The sequence below is a fragment of the Cyprinodon variegatus genome, unplaced genomic scaffold (assembly GCF_000732505.1).
Source record: "Cyprinodon variegatus isolate N-32 unplaced genomic scaffold, C_variegatus-1.0 Scaffold94, whole genome shotgun sequence".
In the NCBI taxonomy this organism is placed as follows: Eukaryota; Metazoa; Chordata; class Actinopteri; order Cyprinodontiformes; family Cyprinodontidae; genus Cyprinodon; species Cyprinodon variegatus.
The window spans coordinates 565,190-577,932 of NW_015150547.1; the positions used below are offsets into that span (position 1 = coordinate 565,190).

General features: G+C 35.4%; 2 protein-coding genes across 2 annotated transcripts in view; both read right to left on the minus strand.

Annotated features, from left to right (window-relative positions):
* sssca1 (Sjogren syndrome/scleroderma autoantigen 1) overlaps positions 1–1,434 on the minus strand; it is a 7,616-nt gene extending 6,182 nt beyond the window's left edge. Inside the window, exons 1-2 of the mRNA XM_015373878.1 lie at positions 1,363–1,434; positions 861–1,009 (exon numbers count right to left, since the gene is read on the minus strand). Coding sequence (XP_015229364.1) covers positions 861–1,009; positions 1,363–1,417 — 204 coding nt within the window. The 5' untranslated portion in view covers positions 1,418–1,434. The remainder of the gene's footprint in view (positions 1–860; positions 1,010–1,362) is intronic.
* Positions 1,435–3,753: 2,319 nt separating this feature from the next.
* LOC107084194 (arrestin-C-like) lies at positions 3,754–11,911 on the minus strand. Its single transcript, XM_015373905.1, has 17 exons — positions 11,723–11,911; positions 9,821–9,852; positions 8,821–8,851; positions 8,682–8,742; positions 8,558–8,602; positions 8,273–8,463; positions 6,806–6,865; positions 6,648–6,724; positions 6,429–6,564; positions 6,175–6,259; positions 6,018–6,090; positions 5,654–5,791; positions 5,368–5,451; positions 5,242–5,265; positions 5,108–5,157; positions 4,984–5,003; positions 3,754–4,079 (listed from the first exon to the last, which is right to left on the minus strand). Exons 2-16 carry the CDS (start codon positions 9,826–9,828, stop codon positions 4,999–5,001), a joined length of 1,068 nt encoding a protein of 355 aa, XP_015229391.1. The 5' UTR covers positions 9,829–9,852; positions 11,723–11,911; the 3' UTR covers positions 3,754–4,079; positions 4,984–4,998.
* Positions 11,912–12,743: the final 832 nt, after the last annotated feature.

The window sequence follows — 12,743 nt, forward strand, 5'->3', positions numbered from 1 at the left end:
GAAACAACTGTCCTAATGTTAAACTCAGTGGTGTCAAAAGTACACACATTTGTAGATACTGCAGTTTAAAAACACTCTGGTAAAAGTTAAAGTTTCAGCTTGACCTCTTTACTCAAGTAAAAGTGAAAAGGTTTGTGCTCCAAAAACTACTTGAGGTATAAAAGTATAAAGTAACCTTTAAAAAAAAACAGCTAGATGCCACTATAGGAATTGAAAGCTCAATGTTTCGATTATTTCGAAAAATTCTTTAAGATAGGGCCAAGTTGGTCTCTTCTTGGTCTCCGTCTCCCGATACGCTCTTGCCTGTGTCCAACCTTTCAGACATTTCAACATCTTTTTCTGAATCCGACATTGTAGCATGGCATCATAGACAATTCACGTTTGCAGTTTGAAGAACACCTGCTTGCTTCTGATGATTTCCTTTAGCTAACCAATGAATGTTTGCGATATATGACTCATCCAATTACACTAGTTTTCACTAGACGTGAATGGGGCCAATGATCTGCATTGGATGGCACACATGACGTGAAATAAATATTTATAAACATTAAACCGAATCCAAGAGTAACGAGTAACGTTTGTTTTAAAAATGTAAGGAATAGAAAGTAAAGATACTTGTGTGAAAATGTAATGAGTAGAAGTCAGAAGTAGGAAGAAAAATAAGAAATGGAGTAAAGAATAGATACCTAAAAAAGTATACTTCAGTACAGTAACGAAGTATATGTACTTTGTTACTTGACACCTCTGGTTAAACCTCATGAGTGCACTATAGTTTAACTAATATTCAAGCCATATATTAATTGGAAGTGGTTTCTCTTTTCTTATGATGTAGGAGAACAAAAGCATAACTTCAAGCTTACCCCGCACACCTCGCAGCAATCCCCCAGCATCTTGTACCCTTTCAGGAGGTAATCTCCCATTAGCTTGCTGATCTTGTCCTGTCTCTCTCTGCGAGCCTGGATCACCTTCATCTCTGCATCCGTCGGAGGCTCCCATTCAAAGTCTTCATCTGAGGGTAAAACAACAACATCTGAGCGAAAACAGATCATATCAGCTGGACGACAAGCGAACACTGAAGCACTGCCTTTATATACAGGCTGCCTGGTTGGTTGCTTGTTGGAACTTTAAAAAAAACCTTTTGGGTAACAGAGCTGATTTATTTTCTTACAACTGTCAGAAATTAACGACAAGCTAGCAGTCAAAACCAACCGGGGTGCCGAACATATTAAGACTAAACCACGAAGAAGACATCAGCTCAGCCGCGATAAATACACGTTAATAAAGCGTTATAAAGTGATACATGTAATAATGAATGACTACAAGAGCGGAATTTCAACTTAACAAACAGTTAAGTTCACAAACCTCCATTCACAGCCATGTTGCTTTCTGCTCCAACAGCACGTTGTGCGTGACGCATCTTCTTCTTCTTGGTCGGCCAAGCGTCAGCCGGCGTTTGGCGCCCCCTTTCGGTAACATTTGTTTAGGTTTTGAAAACTATGCTGCGATATTGTTGTTAAAGAAAGAAAGAAAGAAAGAAAGAAAGAAAGAAAGAAAGAAAGAAAGAAAGAAAGAAAGAAAGAAAGAAAGAAAACCGATTGACGCAATAACCCTGTATAATAATCTTACTATAAAAAAAAAAAAAAAACTTTTATATCTGGACGCACAGTTCATTTCCCATGCACCGTTTTATTCCTTTGGCACCTACTTTTTCTCTTTTTGGCTGTTTGAACTGATGTAACAAGTACATTTCTCCACTGTGAGATCAATAAAGTCAATCAATCAATAAAGAGTCAACAGTTTCTGACCATTTTTTTGAGTGAGAGTGGTTGGAGAACATTAAGTGCACACTTATTCTGATTTAACTATTTGATTGTTGCTTTGTCTCTACACTTTCTAAGGTCTCTCTGGTTCAGGATAGTCTTTTATTCAAAACTCTTCTTCTTCCCATGAACCTTGAGTTCCTTCCATGCCACAGTTTGACACAGCTATGCATGTAACCATGGGTGTTGATTTTAATAAGGTTCATTTTGTTCCATATGGAGTGTTTTGCATGTAGGCCAAAAACCATTGCACCTGATTATCCTCTTTCCTTCATGTTCGCTGTGTCGCCTTCACGAGTAGTGGTAACCTACATAGTGCTGATCTTTGTTTAGGGATTTAAAATTGGAACAAGTACAAAGGGTATGTACACTTTTGTAAGACATCGTAATTTTACTTTAATATCATGGTTTAAAGGAAAAGTCCGGTCATATTCAGAATTCAAACTTCTGAAAGTACTTTAAATATTAAATTATTACATACTGTTCAATGAATGATAAGTGTTTTTAGTTAGTAAGTTTCATTTGAATGTGATTTACCGGAGGCATCCATGTTTGTGAAAGAACACTACTGCCACCTACTGGTTTGTGACGTCACGGTGCGGTATTGGCTGTTGATCAAGTCCCAATGCTGTATCTAGTGATTGTCACAACGCGCTATTATCCAAGTCATCTTGAAAACATTCTTCTTCCAAATGTTGGCTACATGTTTTTTNCACGAGTAGTGGTAACCTACATAGTGCTGATCTTTGTTTAGGGATTTAAAATTGGAACAAGTACAAAGGGTATGTACACTTTTGTAAGACATCGTAATTTTACTTTAATATCATGGTTTAAAGGAAAAGTCCGGTCATATTCAGAATTCAAACTTCTGAAAGTACTTTAAATATTAAATTATTACATAATGTTCAATGAATGATAAGTGTTTTTAGTTAGTAAGTTTCATTTGAATGTGATTTACCGGAGGCATCCATGTTTGTGAAAGAACACTACTGCCACCTACTGGTTTGTGACGTCACGGTGCGGTATTGGCTGTTGATCAAGTCCCAATGCTGTATCTAGTGATTGTCACAACGCGCTATTATCCAAGTCATCTTGAAAACATTCTTCTTCCAAATGTTGGCTACATGTTTTTTCTCTGGCCAGAAGTTCAATAGCAAATCCTCCCTCTTCAAGTTGGCAATCCAACGACAAACCCGTCCGTGGAGGATCATGAATCGGAAAGGTGAAATTACACTTTTTTTTTCACTTTTACCCGTTGTATTACAACATCAAACTGCCATGCATGTAGGCATTGTCAGTTTAACTATAGCTCTTGCGAATTTAATTGGTGAAGTCCTCTGGAAACTTTAAATAATTTTTATTGATTCCAGATGTGTCTACTAGTTCCCATTGATTTTGCTTATAAAGCGGTCCCAGACTAAGTTATCACAATGAAAACTATTGCTTAAATTTTTTTTTACTGATTCTAAATTCATTAAATCACTGCAAACGTATTAGTTTTAGGTATAGGTTATGATCTATTGGTTATTCCTTGCTGACCAGACCTTTCCTTCAAATATAAAAAAGTATGATTTTTTAATCAAAGCCAGAAGGGTGTAGATAAGTATACATGGTACACAGAAGCTCACCTAACTCTTATGGTTCATGCAGCTGCCTTGAAAGAACTAACTACTTAACCTGGATTAGATCAGGCAATCCTACATTTAAGCACCACGGACAGAGGCACCAGAAGGCAGGAGGCTTCCAAAGGGCAAGTTCCAAATTTATCAGGAAAGGACAACCATGTAGCAATGCTTAAGTAAACATTAGAATAACAATTTGATTTTAATGTTCAAAAGCACAAATTTAAGCAAATGACTATTTTAAAAACAACCCACACAAAATATTTTTTAAGTTATTTTATTTTCCTTTATGGGTAATTGAATCACAGTGTTTAAAAGCACAATGGTTTCAAACAAACTTTTACTGGAGAAATAAAATTCCACTTATGTGAAGGTTTTAGTAAGGGTCTTGTGCATTAATATTGTTTAAAACACAGACAGACAGATAAACTGCTATGCTTTCTCTACATTTACAGAAACAACAACAAAATAACCTAGGAGGGAAAAAAAAAACATTTTCTTTTGCCCTGCATTGAAATATTTTCCCCCTTCCTTCCTCACACCAGTCACGTTTTTCTTCTTTGTGTAACGTCATTTGCTTTGGTCGTCCTCTTGTCTTCCTGTGGGCGTCTTCTCAATCTGCAGGGTAACATCTTCTCTGTTTGGGATAGAGCAGAGAGTTACTGGTATGTCTATTTGTACTCAGTATTAAACATTCATTCAGCTTACAGGAGCTTACAGATATGTTCAAATCAACTTGAATTTCTACTGTTTTATTCTACAGCCAAGGTCAGAGTGTTTCATCAGGTTTTGGTTTCATTGGCGTTTAATTATTTATTATGTGACAGACCAACACAACGTAACAATCAAAACATATTTTTAAAAGTTTTTCCACTATTAAAACTAAAGAAAAAAAAATAACTTTAGAAATAAAACCTTCACTGCAACTATAACTATGAGTCTTCTGGTGTTGATATCTACAAGCTTTGAGATCTAGAACTTTTGAACATTCTTTGTAGATTAGCTTAAAATGGGTGAAGAATGTATATTGAGTACTTTTATATAGTTTTCCTTTTTTTGGAGTAGTAGTCTTTATTTTAAAGCTGGCTGACAGAAAAAAAAGGCTTATTAGAGAGAGAATAGATGTATGAGATGCTTCCATACACTCTACCCGTTTAATGATGTTTAGATTATTCTAGCTTTTATATCCTTCTTTAGGTTTTTGATCTTTATGATGTTGTTTATTTACTAATGCTCTCTAAAAAACCTGTTATATCTTTGCTTCACACCTGGATTTATGTAGCAATACACACACTAATAAGGCAAGTTCTAAAGACAATAAGTACAAAGTATTTTATTTTGGACAGGATACAAATGCATGCATTTGTCTACCATGGTGAGTTATATAAAATTTGATTTCAAGGTGACAAAATGTGACTAAATTTCAAAGGCTGTGATTTGATTTTCAAGATTCTGTGAATTATCTTTCACACACACAAAAAAAAAAAAAAATCACAGTTGATTTGATGTTTCTGATACAAAAGAATAAAATTAGTACTTACAGCGATGTGGAGTCTTTACTCTTCCCAATTTGGAGGATTTGAAAAAAATAACAGAAAAGAATTCTATTAGTGCCAGAGTGGAAAACATAAAGTTCAGAAATTTGTGTTGATAAATAAAAAGTACCTTCAGGTTTGGGGTGCATGAGGTTAAGCGGAAGCTCCACGGTGACATCACTGCATCAGAAAAGAACCCAAACAATAAGCAAAAGCTGCTCGCTAAAGAGCTGTGATATAACTGCTGTGATGGATGCTGCTTACCTGGCAGTAAGGCCGCCCAGCAGGCTGAGGGAAAAGAAAAACATTAGAAGTTTTTTTCCCCCTTTCATCTAATCCTTATTAATCTTTAGATTTGTTTGAGACAGAAAAAGTGTGACGCAGACTCACCCTCCTCCGGCCACCATGAGGTTAACTTTAATCTTGTAGGAAACCAGGATACCCAACACCTCTTTTTCCACACCCTGCCGCAGCCTGTGTGAAGGAGGGATTTACGAGGATTTCAGGGATTAACAGGTTTATTTTAGTTAAGAGTACTACTATAAGACATCATCGGTTTCTAAAAAAGCAACAGCAAAGCTACAAAGTCTAAAAAGAGCTTACATCGGGTGTAAACAGTGAAAATACATGTAAATCCTGTTATTCAATTTTTCTTCTGAAGTGTTTGGGTACAGACATGGTGGTAGAGGCCAGGTTGGTGTCCTCGTCCTTCAGCCGTCCATCCAGAGCCAGGCCTCTTTTCTCCTTGTTATCGGACAGCACTGGGGTGATGGTAAGAGATTTTTCAAAGGTTCCACCGGCCTCCACCGTCTCTCTGCAAAGAAAACACAAGCAAATTCATATTTTAGACCAGAAAGTGGAGCTTAGCTGTTGTTCTTATGTTGCCTTTCCCACCAACAGTATGGTGGGTCTGGTGTCCTTATGTTCTCAGGGTAAACTTTCTCTAACATAAATAGGACAATGTGATATTACCCCTTGTGTAAAATTTATTTCCCGACTTGTTAAAGCATAATTTTCTTCTGCTAGTCTCTCAGACTTACCCAAACTCCTGGCAAAGAACAGTCTTTGTGTATTTGTCCGCTGAGTAGAGGACAATGTCTGTGGTTTGGTCCACTGTGGGGAGAGGATAAATAAATAATTTTAATGTATCCCTAATGTTAGCTAAAAGATCAAACACTCAAAATCCATGATACCTACCACTGACTTTGATTTTCTTCACTGTTTTGTTGCTCTCATTGTTGATTTTAATTTTAATTGGGATAGATTCTCCATGAAAGTAGAGCTGTAAAAAAAAAAAGAAAATGTGTCTTTGTACTTTTCCAATCTTTCTACTATTTTGACTTTACTGTTAACTCTTGTCCATTTTGGGGTTTTGAATGAGAATCAGTTGAAAATTGTGTCACCAGGTTAAACTATTTAAGATAGATAAATAAACAAATTTGCCACCCTACATCTTTCTCCATAGATGCCTCTAGGTGAACAGGCTTGTCGGACATCATGAAGCTCTTGCAGAGGTCGGCCTTGGGGCCTGCCCCTACCTGGGAAGGGGCGTACTGTATTTTACGGATGACAAGTCGAGCGGTGTCCCTGTTGGGAGCACACGTTAAGAAAAAAGCATCAGCATTAACTGTGGAAGTGGGAGTATTCTGGGAATAATAAAATGTACCTACTTCTTTTCAATCTTCTCATCTGGGTTGTTCTTCTCCTTGGCCAAGTAGGTTTTCACCTCAAAGTCAACACCACAAGCCTGCAAGGAGACACAGAACATTATGAAACGCTGAAGTTCTTACATATTTGTTTTAATTACAGGTGTGAAATAGTGGCCTACCTTTCCCTTGTCATCAGGACCAGGCTGCAGAGAGACTGAACACGGCAGGTTGTTGGGAATCTGGAGACAAAATACGATGTAACTAAAAACCAAATAAACTAATTTCTTCTTACCTTACTTGCAAAGATATCTTTTCAGAAACAGATTCTTTTGTCTAAGCGTGATTTTTTAAAATTTATTTAATTGCGAAAAACTTCATATTAGTGATGATTATATATGCATTTTTTTATGTTATAAAATGTTATCAACTTCAAGTCAGCCTAATTTAAATAAGTTCTTTTAAGTCCCATTCATGTAATTTCGGTTTGGTTGAATTCATCAATTGGGTAATTTTACAGCAATTATTACCTTAAAAGACAAACAAGTTCCATTTATATCAATCATTTACATCTTAGGTCAGTCTACAATCATTTAATCCAGTTTAATTCAGAAGATTTAGATTTACTTCCATTCTACATAGTGATTGCTCACTTTATATCACACATAATCTGTCTTTAATGAATATAGTGTAACATATTTAAATCCTTGTTCGTAAAAAAAAGGAAAGAGATGCACAAAAATGTAAAGTAGTAACATAATTGAGCTTTTTTGTATTTAAAAAATCCATTTAATTCTTTTCTCAGCTCTTTTTTCAATGTAATTAATGCTGACTATTTTGTTACACTTCTAATTCAAACAACCTCTGATTCAACAACTGCACCGACTGCAGTTGATTGTTTGCATATTAGTCTTGCAGCAAGAAGGTCCTGTGTTTCTAATTCCAAAGTTTTCATGTTCTCCCGATGTATAGTGAGTTTTCTCTGGGTACTCCAGCTTCCTCCTACACTCCAAAAATATGCATGTCAGGTTAACTGGTCTTCCTAAGTTGGCCCTAGTAGGTGTGCATGTGCGTATATAGTTGTTTGTCTTGTGAGTCTCTGAGTTGCCATTTAATGGACTGGGACTTATGGTTATAAATCTCATTGCATAAAATCGTTGTCCTTCACCTAAAGCTTTAAGATGAATGTTACCAAGTCTAAATTTCCCCTATCATATTATTAATAACATGTGCAGACATAGAAAGAGGAATTGTATAAAAGGAAAGGCCATTAAGTCTAATATTAAACCACTTTTAATAAAAAGTCTTTCACTTTTTGTCTTTTCCTATATGGCATTAATCTTTATCTTAAGAGTTCTACTATCGCGAGAATCTCTAATCCAGCATTCCAAAAGAGTTTAAAAAGTTTTTCCAGGAAGGTTTTTCGGAAGCTGGATGGGAAAAAGGAACATCTTCAAACTTGAAAAACCAGAGTCTTATTTTTTTTTTTTAACTTGTAAAACTTTTTTTTTTGAAAGAATATAAACTGGATGACTTGAGAATCTTTACTAGCTCAAATCCAGCATTTTCTAGTTGTCGTTCAGCACCATGGACAGAGGCACACCCAAAAGGAAAAACAACCTAGCCATATTTTTGAATTCTTTTCATACCTCAAAGGAGAAGGGGTAAGCGTTGTCTCCTGCCTTCTTCAGCAGGGTCTCATGCATGGCGCTCAGCTGGGGCTTGTTGCTCTCAGGGTAGATCTGTATTTGCTCGAACCAAATGTCCTTCCTGAAGCACAATCCCATAACATCCAGGTCCTCGCTGCCGTAACGGAAGGCACAGGCCAACTGCACGAAAGCTGCAAAAATACAGATGTTTCTACATTTATCACCCAGTTCATTTCTTCTCCAAGGAGATCAGATGTAAGCTGTTTTATTTTTCCTAAATGTTACCTTTTCTGTCCCCGAAATCTGTTGTGTCCACCTTAACAACTCCATCTGGAGAGCAAAAAAAAATCTGTTAGTAATTTTTACCCTGCTGATTTAAAAATATGGAGTGATTGAATTTAACACACACCAACTCTGTCCACTGCAGACACATGGTCCACATAGTCTCTCTTCCCCAAGTAGAGGGTGAGCTGTGAGACGGGAGGAAGAACAGTTAGAAAAGTCGCAACATTGTGGTCAAAATGCTGAAATAGAAGAGAAACACTAACCCCTCCATTTCCGCTGGTCTTCTTGAAAATCCTGCAAAAAAAATTTAAAAAATAAATAAATAAATTACAAACATTTCTCTTTATATTTATATTATCTGTGTTTTAAATCAAAACATCCTTTATTTAAAGTTTTGCAGGATTTTCTATTTAAATCCAGTTAAGATTCAGTGGACATAACTGGTTTCCTCAGCATGTAGCAGAAGGCCCAGTAAGTCTTTATTACACTTTATCCAGTTAAGAACAGCTAAGTGTGGAGCCGCTTTACCTCATCCTGCCCGGATTGAGAGGCTGGGTCAGCTGAGAGAGGCATCAATGCTACAACTAAAGTGTTCCCAAATAACCGATAACCTTTGCGCTCCCTCACGAAGCTTCTTATGAGTGTTAATGTCTAAGAGCACAGCTCAAACAACACATCACTGCATAAGTCTTTGCAAACCACAAATAAACACCTTCTGCTATTTTTAGACCACTTTAATGGGTTTTGAGAGCAACAGAATGTCCTTCACAAAAAAAAATCTACAGTTTATAACTGATATGATATATTAAACAGATCTTTCTTTACATTTTTCTTTTTAAAAGTATATAGGTTATGCTTCTAGAATTTTAAAAAGAAATTTGTATTTCCTCTGGCTTTTTTATTCAGGAGATCTGCAGACTAATGATTACGATCCATTATTAATTAAATGCGGTCATTACTCTGTCATGCAGGAACTAAAACAGATATTGCATTAGTTTGCAAGAAACTTAATTAGGTCCCAAGTTAAACATTACTTGCAAAATTATGCTTTTTTTCAAACAATGTATTTCATGAAAATAAAAAAATAAAAAGGAAAAAAGACAGAAAGAAAGACAGACAGACAGAAAGAAAGAAAGACATACAGAAAGAAAGAAAGAAAGAAAGAAAGAAAGAGAAAGAAAGAAAGAAAGAAAGAAAGAAAGAAAGAAAGAAAGAAAGAAAGAAAGAAAGAAAGAAAGAAAGAAAGAAAGAAAACAAACTTACTTTGCCATTTTTAGAAGATGTTTTGAAGAATTCTGTGAGAAAGGAAGAGAAAAAAAGTACGTCAAGTTGTGGTAGGGTCATACAGCAGCGATTAGGACACTGATTCTGTGCCCTCTGACAGCTTTTTGGCAGCTTTAGTGATATTTCTTTTCAGGGTCTACAGAAGGTTAATCTTTTGCGATAGGATTATGCCACTGGTGTTAAAGGCCAGAGCTGTAATTCTTTCAGCCAGCTGGCCTCAGTCCAGTAAACATACAAACCAGCATCAAATACTTCATGGAAAAGGTTTACATTCAGAACAGTCTGGTGTCTCATAATAAAAGAACTGCTCATAAATTATGATTTAATGTAAGCCTCAGGTGTGCATCACCTGTGATAAGCTTTAAAAGTAGATCTGAGAGAGAACATAAGTAAATAGAAATATGCAATTTGATTTTTATTTCTTCCTAAGGGAATATATGTTAAAATACAAAGGTTATTTTTGTGGATGGATAAAAGATAGAGATATTTTCTCTGTTTATATAATTTTAGTTCAATCTGTCATATTTGCCATTACCATTCGACAGTTATAGTTGAAAGACCCCTTTAATTATTTTCTGTGTTTTCTAATTATTTGTATGTTATTTTATTTATACACATCTGTGCCAAAACTTTCACAACCTTTTTAATTCAACCCTCATCTACACTTAATGAATAATTCCAATTCTTAAATATTTAGTGCATACTTCTTTGCATGCATGATTAGGATTAAACCATTTTAAATTCTGATAATGACCAGATAATTTCCACTTTCAAACATTAGAAATTATAAAATGGGTAATAAATGTCCTAATCGTTGAGGTATTTGTTTATATATCCAGAAATGCATGAATTCTCTCAAACATTATACCCTAATCTGTGCTTCAATGATTATTGTAGATCAGAGGTAATGTGATCATTTTTGGGTGAACAACAGAGATGAAGAAGAAGAAAATTGAACTGTGACTGATGTGAATAATGCAAAACATCCTTGTTCATGTGGACTGATTTCATTAAATAAAATAACTTTTGACTAAAACATTATTTCTGTTTGTGCGGTAGATATGACATATATTTAATTAGAATTATAACAAATAACTGTGCTAATCAGGTTTGTAGGAGGTATGAGTAAATTACTCGTTCGCTTACAAAGGAACAACTCTGGCTATTGTAATAACACAGAAATATCTCTGAATGATTTTCACATATTCTGCATTTTATACTAATGTTAACCAATAATATATGTATTTATTGGACTAATATGTTTTACAGCAATGGAGAAAATATAACATGATTCAGTTTTACTTTCTCTTGTGGCTGTTAATAGTGTTGCTGTCACTTTAATAACCTCTTTCTTAACTCTAAAGACAGAAAAGTTTTGCCATAAAGGGAACTGAAAATTTCTTTTAGCTGGATCTAATGGTCACTCTGCTATGTGATCCAATATTTGAGTCTAAATTAGCTAACAATAAGTACATTTTGTGATGATGGCCTTATAGATCTATTCTAAATCTACATATACATCTATCTCTAAATCTATTCTTTTATTGTTGATCTGTTTTGAGTTTGCTGCAGTTAAAAATCCCTAAAGAACAGATAGTGGCTGTTTATTGTCATCCAAACATAACAATTTCGAACACAAAATGTTACCAAGAAAATACATTTTCCTTATAATTACCGTAATTAAACATGAATTATACAGTTATTTGTATCTTTACAAACCTGTTAGGGTGAGAATTTCTGAATTTCTAAAAGTTTCAGCTGTATTAGTCCTTTAACTATCTATGTTTTTGAATCATAACATCAACAATAACATTTGTAGATTACTCAATCCTAGTAAATATAGCGTGAATTCTAAGTATTCCTACTGCGTGGATGTCTTACCTCTGGTTGTTAAGCGTTAACGTGCGTCAAGGAGGGTTGAGGATCTGGCAAATGGCAGTTGGTGTCCCTTTATATATCAGCCTTTCGCTGTATCTGTTTCAGAGTTAACAGCTCCTTCATTGCTGTTGTTGCCTCCTTCATAATCCCATTAAGCAATCAGCCCACGGCGTATTTTGGGCCACAAAGGGTTTAGATGTGTCACCCAGCCGGTCATATTGGTCTGATAATCCATCTGCTGCTTCACTGCAAAAGTCAAAAATCAAATCACAACAACAAAAAACAAAACCATGCATTTAGACAGTAAATCGTTCAAGTCATTAAATGCCAACAAGAGATCACAATTCTGCTACCTGCTTGCAGAAAATGTTTCTTATTTAGCCTTTAAGGTTAAGATGAACTTTTTTAAAGCTGTAATTTTTAGCTTGACCCGTGCAGGACATTAAAAATTTGTAGGAGGATTTCCTCTGAGTGTTTAAAGAAGTGTCAAAAAAGACCAACAAAGGATAAAAAAACCCAAAAACGTTAAATACCATAAACCTAAGGCAAATAGTCTTGACAGTGTTTGGTGGAAAAATAGACAAAGTGCTTCAGTAAATGTAATGGCTCTGGAGCCAAAATTTGAATAATAATAATAAAAAAAAAATCTATATAATAAACTTTAAGAAAAAGTACAAAGTAAGTCGCAAAAAACTTTGGGGTCTTCTGTGGGGCAATGTGGGGATTCCCTGTAATTAAGTCTGTCTGATGCAGGCAGATTAACGGCTTCCAGTCACGTTACAGCATGGATGAAGGAGCCTTGACAGAAACGTCAGGGTAAGCTGCCTTGTTCAACACTGCCTCTCTACAGAGCCAATAGTCAGATAGCATCTGTTTTGTTTTTTCCACTTTAAAGCCCCGCAGATAAAGAAATACACATAGGACAAGCTACCATTAAAAAATGAGTAGGATACTTGAAATGTTGTTTGTTTAGAAACTAAGGGGTTTTATTAGGAAAAATCTCAATGCCATCATGAAAAGTAAA